Raw genomic sequence first — 25,165 nt, forward strand, 5'->3', positions numbered from 1 at the left:
CGTCCGGACTCGGGAAGCAGGAGGGTGGACGTCCCGTAGGCCCCAAGCTGACGAGAACCCTGGCACCGGGGGTGGGGGGGTAGGATGGGGGGGTGGAGGCTCTGGGCTCAGCCTTCCCAGACCCAGCCACTGCGCCCCGCGCTCTCCCCAGGAGTTCTCGGACCGACCCTGGCCGCCCGACTCAGCGGGGGAGGGGCCCCAAGGACCTCTGGTCGCTGGGGGCTGGGGGGCGGGCGCTGGGGAGTGCCAAGTTCAGGTGTCTCTCGGGTGTGTCCCGTGTGCGCCCGTGGGAATCCAACCGTTTCCAAGGTCAGGTGAGGGTGTGGTGGTCTACGCTCAGCCCCGTCACTCCCTGTCATCAGAGGTGCCCTGGGCCTGGGCCCGCGGCGGAGCTGAGACGGCGCCTCCTCGGTTGTGCCCGCCGCACCCCGGGAGGCCGCGGGGTCGGGGCGGGATCGGACTAGCTGGCCAGCGGGGTCGCCCAGGGGAGCCCCGGCCCAGCGCATCAGGAGGCCTCCGCCGGCCCAGCGGCCGCTCTGGGAAACACAGAGCGAGCGCTTTGCTCCCTATCTTCCCAGTGTCCGTCCTATATTGTTTTCTGCTCTTAAAACTGACATGTCTAATTGGCAATTGGTGCCGAATCGTGTCCAGAGGTCTCTTGTGGAACATTTCTACAGCTGTCTCCTTCAACTAGACGCTTATTCATGTCGCCTTAATGAGAAACAAAACGTTCTCTAATGAGCAATTACAGAGCGACAGGATTGTTCCCATAACAAATTCTTGCGAGTGACAGAAGCATCCTTTGTACCAGATATTTCGCATACTGTTACCGATTTTCCCTTCTCTAGCCCGGCTCCGTGGAGGAGCGGGGCACCCGGAGCCGGTCCGGGAGCGCACTGACTCGCGGGCTTCCCCGGCAGCGTCCCTGCGCCGCCGCCCCCAGCCCGGAGCCCCCAGGCTTCGTCGTGCTCCGGGGAGTGAGACGCCACGTCCCATTATCCCGCATATTATCTCCTTGTCACAAGAACAACAAATACCGATTAATCTTCGGAGTAAACTGTTTCCTATTCTTGACCAAGCTACCTCGGGGTGTGTAGGGGAGGGGAAATCCAACCGGCCCCACCCCACCCCCATCTGGTCCTCTTCCTCCATTCCTTCTCAAAGATCGTGCGACAGTCCAGATTCCTTCTCTCCTCCCAGCCACCTTCATCCCACTCTCTCCAGCCAGCAGCCTGGGACACCCTGCAAGCCGGCTCACAAGTATCCTCACCCCACCCTTCCAGGCAGTTGCCACCCACAGAGGGTGAGAACTGGGGTCCCAGAGAAGTGGAGGGAATCCCACCAGAGATGATGGGGTTGTGTGAGTTGGGATCCCAACACTTCCAATGCCCTATCCTGTACTCCGCCCTGCATCTCGCTGCTCTGCCCTTTCATAGGCACCCTACTCATAGTCACATAATTTGTCAATTATGGCAAAAAGCAAAACGATACAACTATGTTTACCTCGCAGTCTGTCAGTGTGTTAACTTGTCACACTTCTACAGCAAGGGGGCTCTCCGTGCATTTTAATGGCAAATTTGAATAGGGCACCACACAGCTAACTCTTGCACACGCACATATTCTTGCCCACAACATACACGCGCACACGGACCAGCCGCATTCTTACTACTCCTGACACCCACGACCCTCAAATTTGAAAGGCTAATGAGATAGTTCAACAAACACTACCCTTTTACAAGGCAAGTCGGTGTGTCCCAAGCCTTTAAAGAGTCTCTCCACTACATTCTTCGAGCACAGAAGTGAGAAGAGGGGAGAAGTTGGGAGAGAAGATGGGCAAAGGGGCTGCCTATATGGAGAGTTTTGAGGGTGGGTGCTCAGGTTTTTACCTTGCGTAGGTTGCCCTGGCACCGAAGTCCCCGGATACCAACCCGGGCGGGTGCCCCAGCTTCCGGTCTGCCCGTTCAACATCCTTAGTTTGTCATACATGCCGTCTGCGCCCATCTGTTGCTTTTCGCTAGCCAGGTTGCGAAGAACTCTGTTTATTGATGACACCTGCAAATCAAACCAAAATCAAACCAAATGGTAACGTCTCCCAAAGACAGTTGTCCTATCTTCAGTCCCCATCTCAGCACACCCACTCTCTTAAAGAACGACACTTAACATGTTTTTTAAAAAAATACAACCAAACAAACAAACTCCAAGCCATCCTGGGACAGTGGGTGGATTTGCAGAGACATTTTAGACAGAATGACAGCCATCACTTGGGGCGTCGAAATTGAGTTGGGCAGAGAATGCGGGATGGAGAGGGCATTTCCTTCACTACTGCTGGATGTCTATGCTGACCTAATCTTTGTTAAAAGACTTCCTCCAAAAAGGTTATGACTTGGCTTAGAGCTCCCTTTCACTCCATCTCCTATTAGGGCAGAAGTGGATGTCTGACACCTGAAGGAAGGTTCAGGCAGTCTGAGTTAGAGGAGGTTAGAATTTGGTTTTCATTTTCATTTTCCTTCTTGATTCAAGTGCCTTTCCCTGGGTGCCTCCACCCTCTACTTTGCAGCATGCAAATAAGGTGAAAAACTCCCCGCACTTGACTCCCATTTTCCAGAAGATCAAAAAAAAGGTCAGTGTCCTCCTCTCAACACCCCCAGATACAGAGGTGACAAAGGTGGAGCAGGGAGGGGACAGAGGCAGAATGGCACTGGCAAGGAGGAGGAGGGTAGGCAGGTGAAGAGAGGGGATGGTAGAGAGGAAAGAGCATGGGGCTTAGGGCAGGGAGGGGGAATGATCTCGGTGAACTTACACTTGGTATGTTATCGTTGGTACAGACCCCCTCGGACAGTAATCTGTCTCGGATTTCCCAAGCAAAGATGGACGGGCACTCCCGCTTATACTGGGCTATTTTGCTTACAACTTCTGGAGTCGCTACTCTCGGTTTACTACCACCGATTGCCCTGGGTCTGATGGAGCCAGTCTCGTAATACCTGCCCAGAATTTTACTCACACATCCGTTGGACACCTGCATAGGGGAAGTGGACAGAAAACCACATTATTAATAATTTCAAGACAAAAATAAAATTGTTTAAGTATGCATTAAACAATGACAAGCTTACGTTTTGATTGTCCAGCACTTGGACTTTTGCATCTGCATGGGTCTATAACACAAAAATATACCTTCAATGGTATGAGAACTTACTGTAGAGAGCTTTTTTTCTTAAAATTACATTTGTAGCCCTAAAAACTACAAATATGATGATACTTTCAAACAGTCTGACCTAAAAAAATACTAATTTAAAAGTTTTTTTAAAAAAACTGTTTTCTTAAACATTGCCTCAAGATGCATCAAAACGAAGTCAGATTAATTTTTTTGTGCTGACCTTGCTTAAAGTGGTGTTATGTTTTAATGAGCAAAGGAGGAAAATAAACTAAAATTGTACGTATTTTCCTTTTAAAAAATATGCCCAGTTGAGTAAACGTGAGTTAGGTAGGGAGGTAAATAGCATTTGCCTTTTAAAATCAATATATATTCTTCACGAATATGAAGAATGCAAACAAGTATCTCAAAATCTGAGGTGAGCATGGGATGAGGGAGAAGGGAATGAAATTATGCTGGTTTATACAACTCAGCTCATTATAGTTCATAAACTATTACCACAATTAATGTTTTCACCAAATGAAATGAGAAGGGTGCTTGGGGTTTTCTTTTGTTTTTTTTTTAATTCACACACATATTTTTTTTTTTTCCTTAAGCAGATGAGTTATCTTATGTGACTGACCCAGGTTGAAAGAGATAGGGAAGGATGTTGGAAGGAAAGGGGAAAGCAGGGATGGCAGGGGAGTGGGGTAGGGACGGGGGGGGGGTGGGTGAGGGGGGTCTGTAATTAGCAGCGTTTACAGCAAGAAATGAAGAGAGGGCCTTGAGAGTGGAGGGCCGCGGGGGCGGCGAGTGGGGCGGCGCCGGGAGGATCACCTGCAGAATTCGGGAAATGTCGCACGGCCGGGCCCCGCTGTGAGCTAGCTCTACGATCTTCTGCCGGGTGGAGTCCGGCAGTGGCCGCCCGTTGACAAAGACACCACCGAGCTGATTCACTCCGCTGTGACCTAAGGAAAAGGGAAAGGAGAGGAGAGGAGAGCAGAGCAGAGCAAGGAGGAGAGGAGAGGAAGAGGAGTAAAGAGAAAGAGGAGGAGGAAGAGGAAGGAGAAGAGGAAGAGGAAGAGAAGACAACCACAATGCATCCTCAGCTCCCTGCCAGCCCATGCCAACCTCAGCAATCGGTTTCCTGCTATCGATCAAAAACGCCACGGGACCACGCAACCACGCAGGGCATCAGGCAGCCCAGCCCAACACAGCCATGCTCCTGCCCACCGGACTGCAGAAGCACTGTACAGACACATGCCAATGAGTAAGAACACACACACCTCATTCCTACTGTCACTCTTGCCGGGCCCCAACCCACTTGTCCTCTCCATAAACAGCCCAGCCAGCCTCTGAGCCCACAAGGTGCAAACAATCTTTCAAAAAATATCCTCCCAAAGATCGCCTCTGAATGTCACGGCAAAACGTGGGTTCTGCAGAACCCACACTCAGTCTCCAAGGTCTCTGCTTTGTTGGAACTGTGATAGCAAATCCTACAGCTCTTCACGTTCCCTTGGACTCCAGAGTCCAGAAACGTTGGCTGTCACACTCCAAACTTTGGCGAAGCCACAATCACCAGCGTTGAAAAAAAATTACACGTTTATATATTACATTACTTTACGTATATATGTGAAGAGATGGGAAGGGTGTAGAGAAGAACCAGAAGAGCAAATGTGCGGCTGGTGAACCCCAACCTGCGGATCCAGTACAGAGCCCCAGTTCGGCTCCAAACATAGAGTAGTTTGGCTTACAGCACTGGGGCCGAGAGCCTGGAGCCCATCCGCACCGGCCACAGCTCGCTTTACTTCCGCTGCTCAACTCAGCCTTCCACACAGCCAAGCCCAGATATTAGCAAAAAGCAAAAAGAACAAGAAAGGAGCACACCACAGTGTCTTCTACCCCCTCCTTTATCTTGTTATTCTCCCAACCTCACCCCCATTGTCTAATCTTAGAGAATAGAGAAAAGGAGTTAGCACCTCTCGCTAGCCCCCTCCCCAGTAACCACAGGCACACAAATAAAGCTGATTGCCAATTTCCACTTCCTTAAAAATCTCCAACCTGCAGCCCCGACTCTAGAGAGCAGCCCTTCCAGGAGAAGACGTGGCTCCCCGCTCCGCTTCCTGCTCTCTCTCCTCTCTTCTCTCTTCTCCTTGGAGCCTCTGATAAATTGACTCCAGGAGCCTGAGCTTCTTAGCAATAAATAAGCTCCAAATATAGAAGAGGGGGGAAAATATGATGAGCCTCTCTGACATTTGTCTTTAAAATAAAACTAGCTGCACGTCAAGTTTGAGCTTAATTTCTGGAAATAGGCGGAAGTCGCTCTGGATCATGCATGGAAGGCTAATTGAAAAGATCAGTCGGGGCGCTTGTGGCAGCCTTGTCACTTTGTGACACTGCTCCGCTCCGGGAAATTGCATCGTCACGACAAACGGGACCGTGATAAAACGACCCTTTCCGTCCCTATTTGTAGATCACTCAGACGAGATTGAACTGCACTCGTTTCCCCTTCGAGGGGAGCCGCGTTTTCAGGGTAGCCGAAGGCTTGGGGCGGAGGGGGGCCCTCACCGTCGTGGGCGGGGGCAGAGCCTCAACTCGATGAGATGTGACAGGCGTTTGGGGGATCTGGGCTCCGGCCGGGCCCAGCGCGAGAGGGGACATCTCGGGGACACCACTCTCCAACAGAGCGAGGCCTAGTCTCCGCTTCCGGTTTCTGCTAAGTCCCCTTTATTGCCTTCCTTTGCCTCACAAGACCTAGCTACTGCTCCAGCAGCGGAGCCTTCCCTTTGGGCAAAGGGAGCCTTCCGGGAAAGAGAAAGGCTGCCCCAGAGAGAGACCGAGAAAGACTTTCCAAACTTCACGCAGCCTGGGCAATTCCCAACCCATGAATGCCAAGGTGTGTGAGGCCGACTAATCCTTGACTTCCCTCCTTCTCCCCCAGTTGCAAAAATAACGTGCCCGCCACCTCCGCAGCGGCCTTCCGCGGGTGCTCGCCCGGGACACGCCAGGGCCAGGTTGCCAGCATCGAAAAGGCAGCGAGGAAGCACCGCTCTAAGTTCCCCTGCAGAGGTTAAGCCTCAATCATTGTGTCCCTTCCCTAGGGACGGCTGGCGCTCTCGCCCAGTGGCGATGATTATGCGCCTAGAATTCGACCGCGAAGCATCTAATAGGAAAACATATGGTGTCAATTTGGATGCTCTGCGCCTCGCGCACACCCGGGAGCGAGCGGCACAAAGCCCTGCAGGCCGGCCCGCGACCTCGCGCCCCTTGGGGCCTGCCAGCCAGGCCGCAGCGGCAAACGCTCAGCGCTGCGCGCCCCCGGCCGGGACCTGCCGGAGAGCCTATGGCCGGGGAGCCTGAGCTGCCGGGGCAGAACCTAGCAGCCAGGAGAGGTGGGCAGAAGCCCCTCCTCGCCAGAGAGGTTCCCTCCGGGCCTGGCAGGTTCTGCACAGCTAACCCGCCTTAAAGCTCGCCACCTCGCGCGCTTCGAGCCCACCAGCCCCGGAAGCACCTGGGGCGGCTAGCGCTTCCAGGACCAATGGATCGGGCATTGGAGACCCTCCGAATTCTGCAGTTCGGCAAGGGAAGGTGGCTAGAAGACAGCCCTTTCGGCACTCCTAACACAGCTGAACCATCACACCGCCTCCAGACTCTGCACCTCACAACCAAGGCCTAGTTTCACTGGGTCTCCAGGCTCCCAGGCCCCAGCTCCAGACTAGCCTGCTACATACCAGCACTCACGGACTAAGCAGGAAGGTGGGCTGGGGCCCAAGGGGCCTGGGCACAGAGAGGATGGCAGGCACTGGAGCCAGGGATTCAAAGGCACTGCGGGCCTGGACCGATCAGAGCAACCCGCATAGCTACCAGGGCAGGGCTTCTCCAGCCCCAAGGATCGACACTCGCTCTCTTTCCAGACCCAGTAAACCTACTCTGGCCAGTAACAACCCCAGGGTTCCAGTTTACCACCACCCCCCACCATTGCAGGCCAGGGTGTCCCACTCCTTTTGCCTTCTAGGCCCAAAGCTGGGGTGGGGAGGGGAGGAGCTGTCCTGAGAATGACTGGGGGAGGGGAGTCATCGTCTGCCCCCCCCCCCGCCCCCGCCCGCCCCATGGAGGAGACATTCAGTCTTAGCTAAACCCAAAGGGGCCTCCTTCTGGCACAACTAGGAGAAGCCTCCGCCCCGCCCTGTTCAGCCCAGCCTCTCTCTCTGGGGTCAGAGCCCGGGCAGGGGCGGGGAGGGGGTGTGAGTTACAGGATTTGGGGGGGATGGGGTTTCTATACCTTAGCTTCGCAAACTCTAGCGGGCTATTCTGAAGGGCCCAGCCCTTGTTCTTCCAGGAGCGAGAACAGCAGAGCAAACGTCCTCCCCTCTCGGGTTGCGGATAGCGAAGGGGGTCACAGCTGCCTCAGGTCCCTGGGCCTCTTCCCTTGTGCCAGACGGCCTGGCCAGCGTGGACACCGAGAACTTCTGCGCCCTCCCCTGACCCGCTGGTCCCAGTGTCCCCAGCCCAAAGTCTGAGAAAGACCAGAGGCACTTACTGTTCTGCATGCTGGTGCTCGCTGGGGGCCGCGGGATCCCACGGGGTTCGAATATGGGGCTCTGTTAGCAAGAATATAGGTGTTAATCCTGGGCCCACGCCAGGTAAGCCTAACTCCCAACAGAGGATGACCTGGAGCCTGAACAGGAGAAGGCCCCTTCTTGAGGAAATGATGCACTCAAATACTTGGGGCCACTGGTGGGGGGGGCAACCCTCTCTGCCCTACAGTGCATGTAAAATCTACCCTTTGGACTACAAATAAAATACTCCAATATTCCCAACCTGTTTTCCCTAAACCTCTTAGAAGTTCACTCTCTTTAATCAGGAGAAATCAGGGATTCAAAGGCACTGCGGGAGAAATGACCCAATTTTGATTTTTTTTTTTCTTCTTCCATGTGAACAACAATGAAGAAGTATTCTGACTCGGGTTTTGGAGCCCAAAGCAGCCACCGCAGAACTTGCCTGAAATCTGGGATGTCTGTCCGCTCTTACAATAAAAGGTCTCACACATCTGCGCACCCCTAGTTAAAGTCTTCCCCCTAAAACAAAACAAAAGGAGAGAAAGGTATGTCAAACTTGGCTCAAAAGCATAGGCCCATGGGCTCTCAGAGCCACACTCTCAGAAAAACAAAACAAAACAAAACATGCATCTAGGGATTAAATACCATAAAACCCTAAATCCCAGAGTTACAACCATATTTCCAGCTGCCTCTCTTGCAGCAGTCCCCACCTTTTAAAAGTGGCTACTCTGGTCTGACTTGGAAGAACTGGAGCATCTGACAAGTCAGGGAACCATTTTGCAAAATATCAAGAACCAGTTAAAGGGAAAGGGGAGAGCAAGAGACACGGTGGTGTTAGGAACAGAAGCCAGAGACTAATACCTGAAGTTTAGAGGTGAGGGGAGGAGGATCTCTAGACTTCAGGGTGCCTGAGGGTACAGGCTGGGGCTGATCAGAAGGACTGCAGAGCCCATACTCCTTCCTTAAGGAATTTCACCACCCGGATTCCCCCAAGGCCCCCAGCACCCAACTCTCTGGTTATCCCTTCATCTTCCACTGTCTCCCTCAAAGCTTTCCAGCCAGGCCCCCACTCCACCCACCTCCCAGCCTTTCCAGGACTTTGAAAGTATCGAGCCCAACTCCCCCACCCTCCAAACCTCACTTATTGTGATTAACTTCTCTTTTGGTGTTTAGATCTTCCCCCCTTTTACTGTACTGTGACACACGCTGTCTACCTCGCCTCACTGCTTTAAAAAGTACGAACAGGAGGGGGTGAGCGTGGTCGACAAAGCCTACAGACAGCAAACAATGGCTTCTATTCTCCAGCTCTCCCCAAACCCAAAGAGCAAAACCGAGTCTCCCTAACCAGCAACACAGCTTCCAACCAAATGTACCAACAACCCACCAACTCACAAAGGGAACAGAGAGACACTTCTAGCTTTGTAAGTCCTGACCCAGCTCGGGTCCCCCAAGGTTCGCCCTCCACCACCCCCTCCCTGCTTTGCCCTAAAAAGAAGGTGGGGGGAGAATAGAAAAGTAATTTCTTGTTATAAATATCTGGAGGTAATTGTGTTACTGGTGTGAGTTGTTAGGGGCTGTAAAAAGATACAACGGCACCGTGGGGAGCTCAATTGGGAAGAGAGAGTTACAATAAAGAACCTATTCAAAAGGTTTGCAAAAAGAGAGAGAGAGAGAGAGAGAGAGAGAGAGAGAGAGAAAGAGAGAGGTAAAATAATTAAATAGTCACAGCATTATTTCTCCATTTAAAAAACTAAAATATTCATTCTTTTCTTTCTGTTTTGCTTATTGTGATTATTAATCTTGCCTGACTACAAGCAAAGAATTCCAAGAAGCACATTTTTCCTCTTCAAGGCCATTCATGGTCCAATTTATTAACTAGCTGGGAGGCAGCTTAAATCCATAAAAATAAACTTAAGAGGAGGAATTTTCCCAGCTTTCAAATGTGGCCTGGTAAATATTGGAGACAGCAGAGGGCTACCTAGTTACCTCTAGCTAGGTTTATCCTGTCTCTCAGTCCCCACAACCACAGTCAGATCCAGGAGGGGCAGAAACCCCAACTTCTTGAAGAATGTGCCTCCCCCAGCTCAAAGTGAGATTCTGAAACTGCAAAGTAGCCGCAGCCAGGGTAAGGGGAAGTGGAATTCTCCTAGAAGGGGTAAAACTTCCTGAACTCCACTCTGTGACCCACACTGTACTCAACCACAACTGAATGCCCCCATCCTGGCCCAGACTTTTTTCAAGCCATTAAAAAAAAAAAACAAATTCACTAGCTGATTCCAAAGAGGCCCAGCCGATTAATTTTGAAGCAACTGGGAAGGTGGAAACATTTCGTGTTCCAGTTCTGCTCCATTCCCACCTCCATCTCAGCTAAAAAAGCTATTTAATTAGTTAAGTAATCGTTAACACTTAGAGCAAAAGCAACCCGGGAAGCTGGCCACACAGACACCCGGAAGCAGTCGTGGGTAGGGAGGCTAGAAGCCCCCAGTTGCAACAAGAGCCTACCCCCAGCCTAGCTCAGCCCAGGGCTTTCTACAGCCCTAGTCCAGTCAGAGACTCACTCCGGGGAAAGAAAGAATCTCCAGACACCTCGGACTCCAATGGGGCCTTGGTCCTCTATGCTACTACCCCCATCCCGGACTCAAGCCTCTGCTTTCAAATGCAGTGGTTTAAATAACTGAATTCTCAAAATCCATCCCAAACTCTTTCGCTGGGGTGAAGGGAAGAGCTCACTTTGGGCCCTACCGGCCCCCAGCCAAAGAGTAATTAGCAATTAAGATGACAAAGTTTCACTCTCTAGGGCCAAATAAGATAACAACTTATCAAATTGCCTTCAGACGTTTGCAAAGGTCGCCGGCTATAAAAAATATAATGTCAGCGGCAACAACTACTATTTCTCCTTGGTAAACTCACCAGGGTTTCAAGCTCTTTGCTTTTCATTTCATTTTCTGCTCCTATCCCCTCCTCAAACCTTCCCAAGTTCGAGTTAAACATCCAAAATGGCTTAGGAAGCTTTAGAGAGTATGAGGGGGGAAAAAAGAAACCACGTTCACTTTGTTTTTAAACTTTCTAGAAATCACTCATGACTGGAGGGCCGGGTTTAAGCACTCGAAAAAGAAAGCATTTCCACTTGAAATTCAACTCCATTTCCCCCCCAATTACACTTGCTAAAATTCAGGGCTATTATGATCCAGGGAGACTGAGAAAATCTGAACAAGGAAAGAGGCAACAACTTTATGAACTTTGAAAAGACACTTTTCCTCCTGGGGTCTTAGAATCGAAAAGCTCTCAAATTACTCAGACTAATTAGCTGGGAGAGGATGTGATCAGACGAAGGGAAAAGCCAATGCTTTCATATTGATTTTTTTTTTTTTTTGAGGCCTCACAAAAAAATCAGGAGATCTGGAATTTTTTTTTTTTTAAAAGGCAATCCACCTTTCCACCTCGAAACTTGTTGAAATGGCAACACTGGGTGCAGCTTTGTCAGAGGAAGACAAGGAAAAATACCCACCGAGAGCTGGGAGCTGGAGGATAGGGAAGACCCCAGCTTTCGCAGGGCGAGGGCGACGGTTGGGGAAAGCCTGGGGAGCAGAGAGTTTTCAAGTTCCGAGCTCTACGCTCAACTTGGGGGCAAGAGCCTGGGGGCTTGATGGAAGCTGACAATCCTCCCGCTCGGCTCTGAGCTCCCTCGGAGCGCGCGTTCGCCCGCCTTGGCCTGGTGGCTTCCTTCCCGGCTCACGCTCACTCGCTCTTTCTCTCTGCCTCCAACGTGTGGCTGCCTTTGCCGACTGACTCTGCTCCGGCTGCCGGCGGGCGCGGTACCCCTCGGCGCTCGAGTGCCCGCCGACTCTTCGGTGCCCGAGCCGAGCGCCGCACAAAGCCGGAGGGCGGGCGGGAGGCGGCGCGGCGAGCTGGCTCCTTGGCGCTCCCTCCGCACGCTCGCTCTGTGCGCGCTCGCTGGGCCCTCGGCGGGACAAAGCGGCCGGCGGAGCCGGGTCTCCGAAAGCCGTTCCCGGGCCTGGGGCACCGCAGAGCCTCTTCGTCCTCTGCCGCCGGCCGGGGGCATTTGGCGACGTTGGGGTCGGGAGCCGCGGCTGCTGCTGCGCCCGGAACCTCGGTTCTTCCAGCGAGCCTAGCTCGTGCCGGCGCTGGGACTGAGCCGGCCGCCTGCCCCGAGCCCTGCGCCGCTCCCGCTGGCCGGCTGTCGCCCTCCGACGCGGGCTTTCGCTGGAAGTAGAAAGTTTGGGCTCCTGCGTGGAAACTTCTCCGGCCCAACTCTCCCGGCGTAGCAGTGGGGGAGGGGACCGGCCAGAGGGAGGAAGGAAGGAAGGAGGGAGGAAAAGGGGAGACCTGCCTGAATATTGCAATAAAAATGAAGCAAGAAGAAAGAAGCGGACTCACCTTTATGAGGCATCCTCTCTCGTCAAAGCTCCTGTCAAGAGTTTTGGTTGGTTGGGTTTTGCTTGCTGCTGTTGTTGCTTAAAGACCACAATGGTTTGCAATGACGGTGTTTTAAAGGAGTTGCTGGTGAGAGTTTTCTCCACGGACGCTGCTGGTTTGGTGTGTGAGAGCAATTCTCAGATCCCTGGGAAGGAGACAGAGATTGACAATAAAATGGGCTGTCAGCGGCTGGAGAGTGAGAGATAAAGAGTGTGGGTGAGGGAAGTGGCTGCAGCCAGCACACCTATGCTGATTGGTGATGGCTCAAGTGTGTTAATGTGTGTGTGCCGGCGCCCGGCCTCGCCTCCACCGCTCCTCACTGGCCCATTAGCGAAGCCTGACCTCTGTCATCATCCTCCAGCAAAACACTTCCTCCTGCGCCTGAACCAGAGCGGGAAATGAGGCCGAGCCACGGTTCGCTTTTCAAACCCACTAATCACTCCGCAACATGCAAATGCACCGCTCGCTCCCACACAAAATATTGCTTTATGCAAAGCAGCGCCGGGGCCTCGCGCCAGCCGATTGGATGCTCCCTCTCCCCGCCTGGTGCAATTGGTCCGTTTGTTTGAATATGAATACACTTGTTTTCGGCTCGATGGTGGGTCCCGGCTTCTCTCCCCCGCGCTGGGCCCCCGAGCCCGGGCTCTGGAGCTGGCGCTCGCCGACATCTCTACGCTCCGAGCACTCCGGGAGTCAGCGCTGCCCGCACTGTGGCCACGAACTTGAGGGGTCGAGTGAAGGCCGCTGGGCGGCGGGCACCGCAACTCCCCCCTCAGCTGGGCGCGGGACTCCCAGCTCGTGGAGGGAGCAAGTTTCTGCAGCTTCTCGCAGCCCTTTCTTGCCAACTCCAGCTCAGCGTGGCCTGCCGCCCCGCCCCCGCCCTCCCCTCCCGCCCTACCTCGTCCCCGCCTGGGCGCTGGGACGCGGAGCACCGCAGCGGCCGCGCCTCAGCCCACCTGGCCGCAGGGAAGAAGAAGAGAAAAGGGGCGTGAACGACACTGGGTCCCGGCAGCAACACTCCGGCGGAGGCCGAGACGAAGCCTAGGCCGAGACGAGGCCGCCTGGCTGGGAACTCGGCGAGGCCCGGCGGCCTCCCTAGTCCAGGCCTCTGGGCCTGCCCATTCCCCCACTCTTGCTCCCCCGGCCCTTTCTTCGGTCCTTTCTCCTTTCGGAAGCCGCAGTGCGCAGCGGAGCGGAGGCACAGCCGGGGCTGGAGAGGCCCGAGCAAACACGCCACTTACTTTGTGTACAGAGGGTTCTTGTGAAAAGCCCTGAAGAGTCCTTACCAAACACTCACCAACTTCTCCCACGTGCCATTTGTTGACTAAGTGCGGCTGCTTTTCCAGGAGCCTGAGAGGAGGGGACTCGAGGGGGAGATGAAAGGAGAGGAGGGGTAGTGGAGGCCTGGGGTGGAGGAAGATGACCAACGCTGGCGAAGAGTCGTGTGTGTGTCCTCGCCAGCGATGTCCGTGTGTCAGCGTGTGTCGATGTGTTCCACTGGTTATCTGTGTGCAATGCGTGGGGCTCCACACAGCAATTCCTTCTCCAGGGTCTGCTCAGTCCTGGGAGGTAGCTCCCCTTCGGCTGTTGCCAGAAAACGGGGAGGAAAGTAAGCAAATGGCTTTTCTCTTTTGACCACACACCAGAAGTCCATTTGTTGAATGCCGGACGATTAGGACACACCTCAGTACACTCCAAAGGCACCCCTTGGCGCACGCAGTTAAGGTGACAGGGGAGGGAGCGGCTGTCTAGTCCTGCGAAGTCTGGAGTTATCTCGGAGCTTGCGGGCCAGTCGCAGGGGAGGTGGAAGGTTTGGGATGGGGGACACACCCCAGGACCCAGCAAGGGAGAATGGGGATGGCATAGCTGATGCAGGGAGGCTGAAACGAAGCCGCGCCTGGTACACCTCTTGACTTAAGAAAAGTGCCAAAAGTCAGGCTCATCAACCAAGTGTATGTGCCCTGAACTCACCGCTGACAGGCCATGGGGCTGCCCATCCTTGGGAGCTGGGACCAGGAGGACGTTGCAGGCTGCCATGGGCCGCTGGCCTAGTGTGGGCCTCACGCTGTTGTCCCCAACCCGGACCCACTAATGCCACGACCAAGGAGCCGGGGCAGAACTCCGGAGAAATGGGGCGTCCTCTGACCGGACCAGGCTTGGGCTTGCACAACCTGCTGACCATCTCCACCTGGGGATGGTCCTTCCCGTGGCCCAGGAGCACTCAGAACCTGGGGGGTTCTCCCTGGGGGGAGCCCAGGCCAGAAGCGGAGGAGGTGGTGCCAGGAGCTGGGGTCAGCGGCCTCCTGTGCGAGAATTCGTAGGACCGCGACTTTCAGAGGCTCCCAGGAAGTGGGGCAGCAGGCTCAGTTCCCAGACCAGCAGGAATCTGCATTTTTCTCTTCCGTTTTACTCCTCAAACAAGTGTTTAAAGAAGCTTGAACTCAAGTCCATTGGGCATAAGCAAGGGGCGGGGGGAAGAGGCCCAGAGAACGTCCGAACTGGAGGCGAATATCATTTTTACAACCTTTCAATTAGTGACCGAGTGGATTAGCACCTTCTTAAGCTTTGCCTCGGAAAGAAGCAGCCATAATCTTGTTGCTATTTCCCCCCAGGGCACTGGCTCTTTGAATTAGCTCCTTCTCCCATCCCTCAACCCCCACTTCACCTCAGAGAAAAGTTTTAACAACATAAAATCATAACAGGCAAGGAGCCGGGAGTGAATGCCACTGACGTCATTGGGTGGGGGTGGGGGCTAGGGAAGGACTCTTGGAAACCCCTCTGCACAAACAAGAAACAAAAAGGACTTGGCTGCTTCCAATGTGTCAATATTTTGGGGGGGAGCCCAGCCCAGAGGGAGGCAGAGTTTTCAAAGTTTAAGGAGAGAGGGGTGGAGGGCAAGATTTCCTGTTCTCCCTGGAGGGAAAGAGTCTGTGCAATCTCAAGGAGGTGGGAGTGCTGTTCTACTTGGTGGGGCGCCTCTCACCCTCTGCCAAGTACCTGTTCTGGTCGCGGCGCGGCGGGTTGCGGAGCTGGGACGGAGGCAGCACGCCAGGGCCAGAGGTGTATGTAAAACGGAGACAACCCTCAGGTCGCCATTTTAATTGCGGCTTGCTGCAGGACCAAGGCCCACTTGCTGCCCTCCAGGGCAGGGAAATCGCGCCTTCCGTTTCTGTGTCTCCTTTTCCCGCCTCTCGCCAGGTACTCCCGCTCCCCCGCCCTTTGGCGCCCGTGAGGGACGTCTTTTCGGCCTGTTCGTGCAGGGGCCGTTGGGGTCATGCCACCCGGTAGGGGAGGCTGTCCGTGCCGAGGGAGTCACGCTGGGCGATCGCCACTCACTCGAGTCTGCCCTGAGCCTCTGGCCAGTACTGGCTCGTAAGTGCGAGATCCGGCAGCGTCTCAGCCCCAGCGGCCCCTGGCATTTGCCTGTCCCCTCTCCCCAGATTTTCGGTCCAGAGACGGCCTCTGGCAAGGCAAAGACGAGTCTGAATCTTGACGGATGTGCTTTCAGCTCCCGGCTTCGGAACCCAGAGTCTCCCACCCGGTGTTGCTACACCTCGGAACTGTGGCTTTCCACCGCCAAGCAGAGGCATAGTGCTGGCGCGCAGGGAAGGGTGGAGAGGAGCTTTTCTTTGAAGGAGGAAAGTCTTCGCCAGACACCTGCTCACTCTTCAGAGCCTCAGACGACTCTGTCTCTGCAGAGGTGGGCTCCCAGGATAGCAGAGCTGATGAATCAGGGCAAACAAGCACAGACGACTAAGGCCCCCCACCCCTGCTGCCCAGTTGGGGTGCCTCCTCCACTCAGGGTCTTTCTCTCCTTTCTCCAGCAACCTGCGGGTTTCCAGCTCACCCAGCAGCCTCACGGAGGCCAGAGCGCTGGAAAGCCGGGGAGAGCCGGGAGCCTGCAGGGTGGCGCTTTGAGGCTGTGGCCACGCTGGGCACCGCGGAAGCCGTGGGGCTCTCGCCCTTCCTCGCCTCCTGCCAAATGACAAGTGTGTCAGGGCGCTCTCCGGGTTCAGTCTTCTTTCATTCACATTAGGCTGCAAGAGTCTCTCTTTTTCTCCTCTCCTAACCCCCTGTCGGAAAAATACTTTTAAAAAAGCATTGTCCAACTGGGTCTCCCAGCGAAGAGATCCCTACAGCCTACACGCAGGTAGGACTCCCAAGCCTTTGCTTCCCAGACCCTATATGTTATTGTCCAGACAGGGACCACGTTTAAAACTCCTGGTGTGTAGAATACTTGAAAAGCACTAGTGCTCTCTGATTTTTGAAAATTGTGTTCTCAGGAAAGTTTGCTTTCCATTTCGTCACCCTGGATGGTTCCCCATCTCTCCTTTGCCTGTAACCTCCTCCCTCGAGGCAAGAGTTCAGCATTAAATGAGAAGCAAGCCAAGGCCACCTTAGTCCTTTCTCCCTTGGAGAGTCTCTCTTTAAACAGCTGCTTATTTTAAAGTCCAGGGACCAAGTCCTACAATCTGTCCTGGAGTGAAGCAGGGAACAGGCAGGCTGGGAACTGGGGTCTCTGCTGGAGGATTTGAGGCTGGGGAAGGGGGAGGGAGCAAATGTCATGGCTGGCTCGCTGGAGTAGCCAGGGAACCGGAGCTAAGCGTATGGGGCTTTTAAAATGACATTGATTGGGACAAGCTGTTCCCCACCCAAGTAAGAGTTAATCTGCCTGTTAATCAAGGCACTAAAGGGCTCAATGCGAGTTTTATTAGCGATTGGAGACTGAGGCGGCAACTAGGGATCAAAAGCCGGGATCCCAGATATTTGTCGGTGCGGTCACCAAAAAAAAAAAAAAAAAAAAAAAAAAAAAAAAAATTTCAATTAGAGAACAATTTGGCGCTTTTCATTAATTTCTAACTCTGACTCCTAGATGGTGACTTACAAACTTGGCTAGTGAGGGAGGGGTGAGGGTGGGGGAGTTGGGTTGGGGGGAGGGAATCGAATTGGGGGTGGGGGTTGTAGCCGAGGGGCGAAAGGCCGGGGAGAAGCTGCGGCTTGGCTTCGCGGAGTTCGTCTGGGGAGAGTTTAAGAACCTTCGACCTGGGGCCCGGGAGAGGAGAAAGAATGAAAAATAAAACAACAAATAGCACCGCCAATTTCGGCATCCAACCCTCCCTGTCAGCTCCCCGCTGCTCAGGCCGCCTCTGGCGCCCGGTGGCGTCTGGGCCCCGCGCGCAGCAGCCAGGCGGGCCGGAAAGTTTGCGCAGCGCAGCGAGAGGGACTCTCCTTCCGTCTCTCCCGCGCTGCCCCCTTCTGCCCTGGAGGGGTGTTAGGTTCCTTCGGTTTTCCTTTCAGATTCTAAAATAAATAAATAAACGCCCAGGCCCTGGGGAAATTTGAATAGTAAGTCGTTCAATAATCCAAATTATATGAGAGGGTCTGAGAAAAAAGGACAAGCCAACCACAGACGCCCTCCGATGAAGGAGGGCACGGGAGTGAGAAGGCGGCAGAGGAGGTCCCCAGCTCGCCCTGGGCGCGGGGAGAGGACTCTGGTCAGAGGTAATTATGTCACTGCGTTTTCTCGTCGTGACAGCCGAATAAACACGATCTCCAATAAACATCTCTAATGAGGGAGGAGGCCCGAGGATGACTGGGTTTGATTTATGACTGGAGGAGAAGGTCCACTTCCTACTGCGAAGCGGGCAACTTGCTTGCCGCCCAGCTCCGGAAAGGAAACCGGGAAGGAGAGGACCCAGGCCCAGGTAAGGCGCCCGGCCGGTTGGCCACTTCTCTCATTCGCTGCTTCCCAGGCAAGGTGGACAGGGGCGGCCACCGCTCCCAGTCCGGCCGTGAGCCCAAGCACCTGTCACAGGTGCCCGAGGTACAAACGTCCTCCGAAGGTGCTCCCGGAAAGTCTAGAGAGAAGGAGTCAGGGCGCAAGTGGGAGCGAGGGGCGAGCCCCGGCCTGAAGCAGAGGCCTCCCGGGCCAGTGCCCCTGTGCCCTGCCTACGTCCGCCTTGGAGTGCGCGGCCGCTTGGAGCTGGGCTTTCGGAACTTTCGCCCCGCGGAACCACCGGTTATTCTGAGTTTGGGGTGGTCCCTTCCCTGACCCACTTCGGAGAAACTTCTGGCACCCGGCTTGGGCCGTCCCAGGGCAGGAGAGTGGTCCGGCATTGCTCGCCCCGGCGCTGAGCGGCCAAGCTCCCCTGGAGCCCACAAGCTTCCCACCGAGACTTCGAGCGCAGCGCCCGCGGTAACCCGAGCCCGCGTTCTAGCTCAGTGAGAATCGCTAATTATTAGGTCTTCCGAAGTGAAGCTCAAATCACACGCCGGGGCTTTACGCGCTGCCCAGCTCTGCGGGCAGCATTCTTTCGTCCTCCGCTCCCTTCTGAGAAACGAACTCCCATCCCTAAGACTTTGTTTCAGTCCAGCCATCTACACTTTGCAACCGCTGGAAACTTTTGTTTGCGCTCCGCCTGACCCGCGGCGGGGCATTTCCACGCGCTCCGGGCTCTGGTGGGGACTTCACGAGTGCATGTCGTGAACTGCGGTTCCGGGGAGTTCTGGGTGCAAACTGCATCCGCTCCTGCATTTCTCACGGTTGCGAGCGGCTTCTGCAGACAGCAGCAGCAGATCCCCTGCTCCCTCTCCCCGCCCCTCCCCCCAAGTTCAGCACCCAACTGGAAGTCCACTCTGGGAACTGGAACATTTTGCTACTTTTGCAGAAAAGCACGTTCGGCAAAGACAAGACCTCCGCCCCCCATGCTATCCCGCCCTCACTAAATCCACCTTTGTAATGCCTCCTTTTAAAAGCAAAAGTCAAGCCCCTGTGCTACTTGGAGGCAGGCTTGGATTTGGGGGACCCATCGCAGCAGCGGAGAGGCGGCGCGGGCCCCGAGCCGGACCCCGGCCGGAGCCTGGGCGGTTACCTGGGATTGGAGGGCGGGGAGGCAGGTGAGCCTGGCGGCGCGGGTTCCCACACGTCTCACCGCCGCTCGGCAGGGGAAGTGGCAGATCTGACAGCCGCGGTCTACGCGAGGACCTGCCCCAGAGTTTAAATGTCAATGATAAGAAAAGAGGGTGCTCAGGCAGGCGCTAACTTTCCTTAATATCCATGCCAGCGCGGTCCTCATTGGCTGCCCGACCCGCGTGACGTCATGGCGGCTAGAGTTGGGCTCAGCTCCGCGCAGACCTGCGCTGGGGCGCGGCAGGAGCCTTCTCCTCCCCACCCCGAGTCCAGCCCGCTCTGTGCCCAGCGGTGGTCTTCCTGAGCCCAGCCCATGGCTACCCACGCCCAGCCCGGCCCCAGCCGCCCAGCTCTCCTTTAGAGAGCAGAGTCAACCCCAGGAAACCAGTCCCCCTGAGTGCTCTCTTCCTCCCCACTGGCACACGGGATCCTGCCCCTAGTCAGGCCAGCTACCTTCCTAAGTGCCCCTCCAGTCCCCTTCTCCGATCACAGAGGGAGTCACTTCATGAGAGGACTTGGAAGCTGCACCCGGGTTGAGAGGGGCCTCTGGCAAGTATCATTTTCAGCAGAAGCTCGAGGAACGATGGGTACCCCAATCTGGCTTTCTGGCTTGCAAGTCACCAGCTGGGCACAGACTAGGGCTCCCCGGGAGAGGACAAGCCAGCCCTTACCCCAGGCTATGCCAAAGTACTGGCCAGGCCAACTAGGTTCTTGTGAAGGATCCCCAAACAGCACTTGTTCCAGGTACCCTCGCCCCCTTGGGCTGAAAGGCTTCAGTCTCATAGGAAACATATGTGATTTTATTAATTTTTGGCTTGGTGATTAACTACTGACTTTGTGGACTAGAGGAGGAAAATAGGAGAGCCCCAGATTCTGAAGTCAAGATTCTCCTTCCAGGGTGGAGAAAAGAACAGAAATTGGGGCTAGAGGACAGGATACTGATCTGGTGGTCTGAGTGTTTTCCCCTCACACCCTCTGTGGACTGGGAGACAGCACAGTAGATCCGGGCCTGGTTATCTTTGCATGCGTACTTAGACCTGCGTTGTCATTCGCCTGTCTCCCCCCACCACCACCACCACCAAACAGGGGAGGGGGCTTCTCAATGTCCAATCCCTTCCTTCTCAGCCTGCATCCGGGTCTCGAACTTGGAAGTGACGGAGGTCCAGCCTGGAAGGGTAGGGGGCGCTGGACACGGTGGCAGGAAGGGGTGTGATGTGGTGTGGACTTGCTTTCAGGCCGCTCCTGGGAAGCCTAGTCCCGGTCGAGGTGGGGGCATCTGTGTAGGGGGGCTAGGCGGGGGAGACCTAGGCGGGAGGAGGGTGCCAGTGCCAGTTCCTGCGCACTTTGCTCAGGTGGGGGTGGAGAAGGGAGAGCCCAGCACAGATGGCGCCAAGGCGGGGAAGGTGGAGCCGTTCCTGCTCCCAGCCCCAGCACACCTGGACAGGTGGAGGACTTCGCAACAGGCTGAAAGGCAGCTCCAGGTAGTCCTACTGCCGGCTCCTCCTGGCTTGGTCAGCTCCCCGAGGGACCTGGTTTTTTTTTGTTTGTTTGTTTTTTGTTTTTTCCATTTTTATTTTTTTGCTCAGCCCGTGGAGACCCTGAGGGTAGGATAAAGATAGGGAGGAGAATGGGAGCCTGCTGGCCGAGAGGTCCAAGCTTGGTGTTCTTCCTTATTTTAAAACGTTCCCCACACTTCTCCCCATCTCAACGCTCTGTTCTTCCCGCGTCAGGGGCAAGGAGCGTCCATCCCCCAACCCGCCACTCTGATCTGGGCTAGGACCCTACCGCTGTCCTGTCTCCCCAAATCCGGCTCCGCTGCGGATTGGTGCTCAGAGAGGCGTTTGCTCGGCTTTCTTCGCCACCACCGGCCATCTCCCGTGACCTAGTTTCTTGGTAATCTTCTAGTTCGCCTCCAGGACGTGGTCCAGACCCTAGCCTCAGATGTCCTGAGATCTCCCCGGCTCCCTGGTCTGCCTTAGAGTCTGGACGGCGGGTAGGCCCCGAGCTTGAGTAGGCCTCCCTACTCTCTAGTTTCTGCCCGCGACTCGTTCCCCACCCACCCCCTGTGTCCCGACCGGAGGCCGCGGGGAAGGCTGCTCCAGGCTTGTTTGGAGTCCAGGCCATTAAGTGTGCGCGGCTCCCTGCAACCCAGCAGGGTGCTTGAGAGCGACGCTGGAAACGCCACGGCCCCCGCCTGCTTATCTGCCTGTCAATAAAGGGCGCGCTCCGGCCGCGCGGGAGCGCGGGGCGGTGGAGGCGAGGCCGAACTAGGCCCTTCTTCCGAGCTCCCGGCCAACGCCGAAGCCGCTCTCCATTTGCCCCGGGCACAGCAGGCAGGGCGGGAGGAGGCAAGGGAAGCCCGTGCTGGGTCGCCACCAGGGAAGGTGCAAGTTGAGCCGCTGCCGAAGCTCGGTACCCCGTGTTGTTTGTTACCCGGGAGAACTCTGGGGATCTTCCCAGAACCCAGGAGCGGAGGCCTCCCCTTGCAGCCTGCCACCGGTCTTGTGCACTGCTCGGCCCGGGCCAGCCCCTCGTGGTGCTCAGCCTTCGAGGCCCGGCCTTGCCCCGCCTGGGCAGAGGCAGGCTCTCTAGGCCGAACTGGTCAGAAGGGAGCCGCGGGAGGCCCGGGGGCGTCAACGACGACTGGCAAACCGAGATGTAGATTGCGACCTAAGGCAGGTTGTAGGTGGGATGCGAAGGGCCAGAAACGGCAAAGAATCCCCTTTTCTTCCAGGCTTCCCCTCAGTTCAGTCTAGCCCAGACGGAAATTCTCTGACACCCAGAGCAGTCCCAACCTTTGATTCTCCCCAGAGAGCGAGCTCGGCAGCTGCCCCGTGTGCGGGGGACTCCCAGGTCAGCCCTGGCCTACCGCTGCCCGGAAGCCCAGAGCCCTCCAGCTCAAAGAAGCCAAGTGGAAAGTGGGGATGGGGGTGAGGGTCATGAGGTGGGGTGCAGGGGTGGAGGAAAGGGGAGGAAAGGAAAGATAAGATTAGAGAACAAGGTTTGGTTGGAAGGAGAGAGAGAGGGGACGGTAGAGAGATCGGTTTTAGCTTGAACTCTATGAGATCTGTTGTTCTTTTCCAAGGTATGTTTCTCTCTCTCTTTCTCTCTCTCTCTCTCTCCTTCACTGCTTTATGCAAATAAAGCCGCTTCCAGATTGGAGGAGCCCCTTCGCTGGATCTGTGCTACAGGGTGGGTAGGAATTGATTTAGTATTTTTCCTTTCACTGAGAATGGGCATTGAGTCATGCAACAATGGAAAAGTAGAAATGGATTTTCCCCCTTAAAAAGTGTTTTAATTTCATTTTTTTCTAAGTTAGAGGATAATACATCTTGTTCTACTTTTAAAAATATCATTTAAAAATAATATAATATGCTGTAAAATTATTCCTGGTGGGTGCTAGTTTATAAAGGGGTTTAATAAAACTCTTCCATGTAGAGATTAATAGAGGAAGAGGCAAAAGTCCCTGACTAATTGAGAAAAAAATAAATGTGTATATTGTGTGTCATTTCAAATAGCTGTGCAAGCCAGAAATCCATATCTTATCTCAGGAATTAAATTTACTGGGCAGTGTATGTGGTTCTTGGTCTTTCTTCCCTCTCCTCCTCTTCCTCCCCTGTAAGTGGCAAGCTTTTAAAACAAGATTTTAATATTAAATAAAACTGGAGAAAGGTTTTGTAAATCTGAGTGTCAAAAAAAGAACTATGTAGCAAAGCTAATAATTGCTATCTCTTCACCCAGGTCTAAAGAAGGGCATAATGGCATGATTTATGCAAGAGTGTGGCTTCTCTGCTATTCAATTCTTTTCCTACTCTCAATCAAAGAAATACTTTCTTCTCTTTCTGTCCACTGCACCCCACCACAAAGTTTTCTTGGAAATTTGCGAAAATCTCCAAATCCTTCCAGTTTGCTTTCCCACTAAGGACATCTCTAATACAATCAATTCAAGAAATCTCTGCTTTTCCTCTCCTAACCGTTTTCATGTTAAGTTAGTCTGTGGCACCATGTTTGATTTCTTTCTCTCCCTTGTCCGGGTGGAGACTGAGACATTAGCTGAATTCCCTGGGGGTGATTGGATGCAATTCGCTGAAAGTAGACAGGCACGTCCTGGATGTTAGAAATTCACTTTTTCTCAACGTGACAAGGCCGCCTTCGATCTACAATTGTATTTGAATGGGCAATGAGCGGAAAGATCTCTCATCATTAAGTCTGCTTCTACTTTAGCAAAATAACGAGAGCCTTCATTTGCACACAAATGCTCATAAAACTCGGATTCCCAGCAACTCTTTAATAAAAAGGGATGGCTGCGTAATTTAAACTGGAGGTGAGAAGGCAAAAGCAGAGAGAGAGAGAGAGAGAGAGGTGGGGGGTTTCAAAGGCATCCCCTCCCTTCCCCCAAGAGGTCCATGTGATGGAGTTGACTTTTTTTTTACTTTAAATCTTAAATAAGATGTGAGTTGTAACAAGAGGATTGGCACTTACTCCGTGACCCTTATAATTGGATTAAATATAGACTGAGACGTACAAAAACACACCAAGATTGACACCTGCCAACTGGACTTCCTTATGATTGATTGTGATGCGTCGTGCTGGCAACAATAATGAAATAAATTGTACGGATAAAACAGCACATTTGTCATTTCCGTGCCATGAGTGAGGAAGTCAACGAGTTAGGCAAGCTGTTAGCTGACAGGCGCGAGCGGGAGGCAAGCTAAAGAGATAAATAAGGATTCCAGGCATTGACAGGACAAATTATAACTTGTCACAACCTTTTTAAATTCAGAAGTTTTCAATTAACATATATATTGCTGTTACATATAAGATAAGGGGGTGCACACGTAAACATGCTTGGTGCGTAGGGACCCCCCCCCCCCCGGGGCCAAGGGCTTGGGTGCCGAGGCCTCCCTGTTTGCGATCTCGGGTAAGAGCAAGAGCGCCCCAGCGGGCCACGGGTGCCCCGCCAGTCCGTGGGTGCCGCGGGACTAGGTAAGACGGGTGAGGGCATATTAGGCCGAGAGGGCGGTTCCTTCTTTTCCTCGGACACGCAAGTCACAGTTCCAGCACCCTTTCTTCACAGAAGCAGAATTCCCAGCCCAAGGGAGAACCTGGGCAAGGCCTGCACCCAAGCCTGGCAGGACGAGCCTCGAGTTCTCTGCCGACCCTAGTCGCTGCGCAGGGAGTAAGAGGTACAGGGTAGAAGCGTCCCCTTCTCACACTCCAAAGTCTCGTCCTCAGGAGAAAGTCTGAGCTCCTGGACTCGGGATATCAGCAATAGCTACGTCCTGGGTCCAGGCCTAGGCCGATGACCCTTGGTATGGCCCGAGGACACTCCAGGCTCTGGACGCCTCCTCGGACTGCCCAGCTCAGAGCAGCCCTGGAGGAAGTCACAAAACCAGCTCTTTTCGTCCTAGCCAGGAAGAGGAGCTGCCTTTCCCTCTCCATCCCTCGATTTTTGTGCGTGGTTTCAGGGACTCCTCGTTGGCCGTAAGTATGGAGGAGCCCACCAGCAGTTTCCTGGGTGACAAAGCACTGGAGCTTCAAGTCCGGGGTGGTCGTGGGATTTCAGAGGGAGTCTAGGCTCTGTGGGTGGAGACCAATGTGGGTCAAGTTTGATAAGAGTTCGACAACTGTGTGGGGGAGTGTAAACTCCTTAACCGTCCCCACCCCAAAGGAGGCTGACCTCTTAGTTTTGAAGCTTACCCCCACCCACAAGCTAGGATCTGCATTTTGCGGTGTCTCTCCGTATTCCGGATCCCTTCCTGCGTGTATATCCAGGCCTCCTACCAAACTCCAATTGGAACTTGGAAAAGTTAGCGGCAGGAAGTAAGCGTCCCCAGGTTCCTGGGGCTACTGGTCTCAAAGTGCGACCTGGGAGGGTGAGTGGGATACTGAACAGGGAGGGCTTTGTCCTCCTCCAGCCCAAGGACTTGAGGCCGATAGAAGCGGGACAGGTCCAGTTTCAGGCGGGCCTGGGAAGGGCAGTGCTTCTTCCCGAAGCCGTGCTCCGCCCCAGCCTGAGTCTCTGAGCGTGGTGCACGGAGTCCGCGCCCTAGTCCTGATCCTTGCGGGGAAGAACCCAGCTTTTATGTCGAGGCCACAACCTGTCACCACAAAGCCTCTGAGAAAAAG

At 54.4% G+C, this 25,165-nt stretch overlaps 1 protein-coding gene across 1 annotated transcript; it reads right to left on the reverse strand.

The window, feature by feature from the left end:
• Nucleotides 1-345: 345 nt before the first annotated feature.
• On the reverse strand, nt 346-13,570 carry LOC116863283 (paired box protein Pax-6-like). The gene is made up of 9 exons (XM_032850783.1): nt 13,424-13,570; nt 12,088-12,271; nt 8,132-8,208; nt 7,671-7,731; nt 3,968-4,098; nt 3,111-3,152; nt 2,801-3,016; nt 1,887-2,052; nt 346-536 (listed from the first exon to the last, which is right to left on the reverse strand). Exons 4-9 carry the CDS (start codon nt 7,678-7,680, stop codon nt 346-348), a joined length of 756 nt encoding a protein of 251 aa, XP_032706674.1. The 5' UTR covers nt 7,681-7,731; nt 8,132-8,208; nt 12,088-12,271; nt 13,424-13,570.
• Nucleotides 13,571-25,165: the final 11,595 nt, after the last annotated feature.

The sequence above is a fragment of the Lontra canadensis genome, unplaced genomic scaffold, assembly GCF_010015895.1.
Source record: "Lontra canadensis isolate GAN:19392208 unplaced genomic scaffold, GSC_riverotter_1.0 scaffold838, whole genome shotgun sequence".
Taxonomy (NCBI): Eukaryota; Metazoa; Chordata; class Mammalia; order Carnivora; family Mustelidae; genus Lontra; species Lontra canadensis.